The sequence below is a fragment of the Callithrix jacchus genome, chromosome X (assembly GCF_049354715.1).
Source record: "Callithrix jacchus isolate 240 chromosome X, calJac240_pri, whole genome shotgun sequence".
Taxonomy (NCBI): domain Eukaryota; kingdom Metazoa; phylum Chordata; class Mammalia; order Primates; family Cebidae; genus Callithrix; species Callithrix jacchus.
In genome coordinates, this window is record NC_133524.1 from 98,268,766 (window position 1) to 98,271,465 (window position 2,700).

The window sequence follows — 2,700 nt, forward strand, 5'->3', positions numbered from 1 at the left end:
ACTTATCCAACCCACTGAGCAGTTGTGAAAAACAGGGTATTAACTCCATTTGACAAAAAACATGACTGTCCATTAGAGCAATGGATCTGTAATAACCCCATGTTGGCTTCTCCAGACGAATCCCACAGTAGGCAATGTGAGTTTTACCTATCATTTTAAGTTCTGACAACAAGAACTTTAAGTGTCTCTGCTGAATTTCGTAGGTTCACTGGACAGTTATTCTCATCACTTTTTACATACTGTGTTCAGATTTTAAAAAATATTTTACTGTTTTTGTAAGAAAAGTAATTTATGTTATTTGGGGAAAGATAGATTAGCAGAAAGAAAGAAAACAAAGAAATGAAATAACCTGCTATCTCATAACTCAGAAAACTACTGTTAATCCTTCACGTATTTAACAAAAACAGACAGATTCTGTAGATGATATTATAAGCTGCTTTATTTTTCCAAGAATCATAACGTCTCTGCAATGCACATGTGTGAATATCTGCTACTGAAACATAGAGCAAGCAAGCACTGGCAGTTGGGTCAAAAGGCTACTGGTAGCAGGAAGAACACCTAAAGCAAAGTATTACCACAGGTAAAACATATGACCTGACAAATGCCTGTCAGGGACACTACACATAAGGAATGTCTTCAGTGTCCCTTCGTGGGGCCCTGCAGCCACCCCTGAACTCCCTTGGACCCCTAGGATAGAAGGGGTCCTGTAAATTTCTTTGCATCCACAAAAACGCCCCCAACTTCTGTTTGCTTTTTCTCCTTTTATCCTCCACCCTAGCCATGTTGTCAAATTCTCTTATCATGTCCTCATTGCTGAAATTCATATCATGTATGGCTTCCTTACATTGCTTGAGGTAATGAGCCAATCCCTTGTTGGTTTTTCTTTTGGCTTTCCTGGGTACATCATCCTCAGCTGGGCGCTTTCCTGCAGCCCTTGTTTCACTGTCTGGCTCTCCCTCACTCCCTGGCTCTCCCTCACTGTCTGGCTCTCCTTCCCCCTCAGCCCTTCCCTCTCTCTCTGGCTTTCTCGCTCTCTCTGATCCTGCCTCCATCTCTGCCTCTCCCTCCTTCTCTGACTTTCCTTCTTCTTTTGCCTTTTCCTCACTCTCTGGCTTTTCTTTATGCTTTAACATTTCCTCATCTCCTGTCTTGCCCTTGTTTTCTGTCTTTCCCTCATTTTCTAACTTCTCCTTGTCTTCCAGAGTACAAGCTACTTCTGGCTTTCCCTCGTCCTGTGGCTGTTCTTCATTTTCCATCTTTCCTTGGTTCGAAGGCATTCCTTCATTTTCACTGCAGAGTCTTTCCATGTCGAGATTTCCCCTCCTTTTCCTGTCCTGGGGAATGGGGGCAGAGGGAAGAGGACACAAAGAGGAGACATGGGAGACTGAGGGTGTGGGGTGGAATGGAGGTCTGGACAGTACCTGCATCTCATCTGTCGTGAGGGTTCCCCTAAGCTGGACGTGCCTCCAAGAGGGCCTTCTGCCCACCACGCAGCCCGCCACTCCTCCCACACACATGAGCCAGCCATTGCCTGGCAGGCCCTGCCACCTTCTCTGCACTGGTTCAGCCTGGTAAGGTGCCTGTTCATGTGGGTGGGGGGATGGGCAGGGGCCCCAACTCGGCCATAGCCGGGCCCTCCACACCCTCAACCATTGTGGGCCCCTGTCCATGCAGCCCACCCCGTCTCCCCACACCGCTTTCACGGACCTGTGGGGATTCTGGACAGGTTGTTCCTCCTTTTCAGGCCTCACAGAGCGCTGGGAACAACAGACGCGCAAACCTGCGAACAGACAGGAGACAGGGGTAGGGGCTGCGCGCTCAGCGGGCTCACAGGGACTCGGATCCCTTTCCTGAGTCCAGGCCCTACTCACCCAACATTTTCCTCCCCTACCTCCCCCGCACCCCAGCAGCCATTTCTTTACAGGCTTCGGGCACCAAACCAGGATGCTTTCCAAGATGCGTTTGTCTCTGTGTCCCCTTCTCGCAGAGGCAACCTGTCCCAGCGCCACACTGCTTTTGCGGAGGTCAGATGTTTCCATGGGAGCAAATTGTGAGAGGGGTTTATTTCCAGAATATCTGCGTTTCACTGTCGCACTGCGGGGTCGCTACCCCCACCCCCATTTCCAGCACTAAAATGGAGTGTAGGGCTCAGTGCAAGGGAGCTGGAGTCGAGAAGGCTGGTCAGGCTCGCTTCGGGGTTCTCCCTACCCCGCTACCACCCGCTCCACATCACCCTCCTCACCCTTCTCTGGGATCTCTTCTCCACCCCCTCCCACTCCTACTGCCAGCCACCTGCACCCCTGTCCCATGGTCCGCCGGTAGCCCCGCCTTCACACTGACCTGCGGGTACCCAGGATAGGCCCGTGCCTCCTCCGGCTCGCTGAAGCCCGCTGTCTGTTCCCACGCCGCCCCAGCAGCTCAGACAGCTGGTTCTGCGCGGGCGCCAGGACCCGACCGCAGGGAGGGCTCGGGGGCTGGTGCCCACGTAGGCGCCCGGCGGGTCACGTGAGCGCTGCGTCACCGGAGCTCGGCTCCCCCTTGCCTGACCCACCTCACCATCCATCCCCCAGGGACCGAGAGGCTGGGGAAGGTCGGGGTCGGGGTGCATTTGTGTAGCAAAATAGGGTCACAGAGAAGAGGAGGGAGTGGTGTTCTGACCCTAAGTGCTTTACCTGGCACATCTTAAAGCATCCTCGCAGG

General features: G+C 52.6%; 1 protein-coding gene across 4 annotated transcripts; it reads right to left on the bottom strand.

The window, feature by feature from the left end:
• Positions 1–421: 421 nt before the first annotated feature.
• On the bottom strand, positions 422–2,458 carry TCEAL2 (transcription elongation factor A like 2). Of its 4 annotated transcripts, none has more exons than XM_035288667.3 (4): positions 2,341–2,458; positions 1,892–2,010; positions 1,708–1,780; positions 422–1,329 (listed from the first exon to the last, which is right to left on the bottom strand). In XM_035288667.3, the coding sequence occupies exon 4, from the start codon at positions 1,305–1,307 to the stop codon at positions 618–620; it is 690 nt and encodes a 229-aa protein (XP_035144558.1). In that variant the 5' UTR covers positions 1,308–1,329; positions 1,708–1,780; positions 1,892–2,010; positions 2,341–2,458; the 3' UTR covers positions 422–617. The 4 variants fall into 4 exon arrangements, with proteins under 4 accessions (XP_035144558.1, XP_035144557.1, XP_008987895.1 ...); XM_035288666.3 differs by having other exon boundaries at positions 1,923–2,010; positions 2,341–2,396; XM_008989647.5 differs by lacking the exon at positions 1,892–2,010.
• Between the last annotated feature and the right edge of the window lie 242 nt (positions 2,459–2,700).

Bases quoted from the DNA above. Each gene is read 5' to 3' on its own strand.
- TCEAL2 (XM_008989647.5), bottom strand. From the start codon at position 1,307: ATGGAAAGACTCTGCAGTGAAAATGAAGGAATGCCTTCGAACCAAGGA.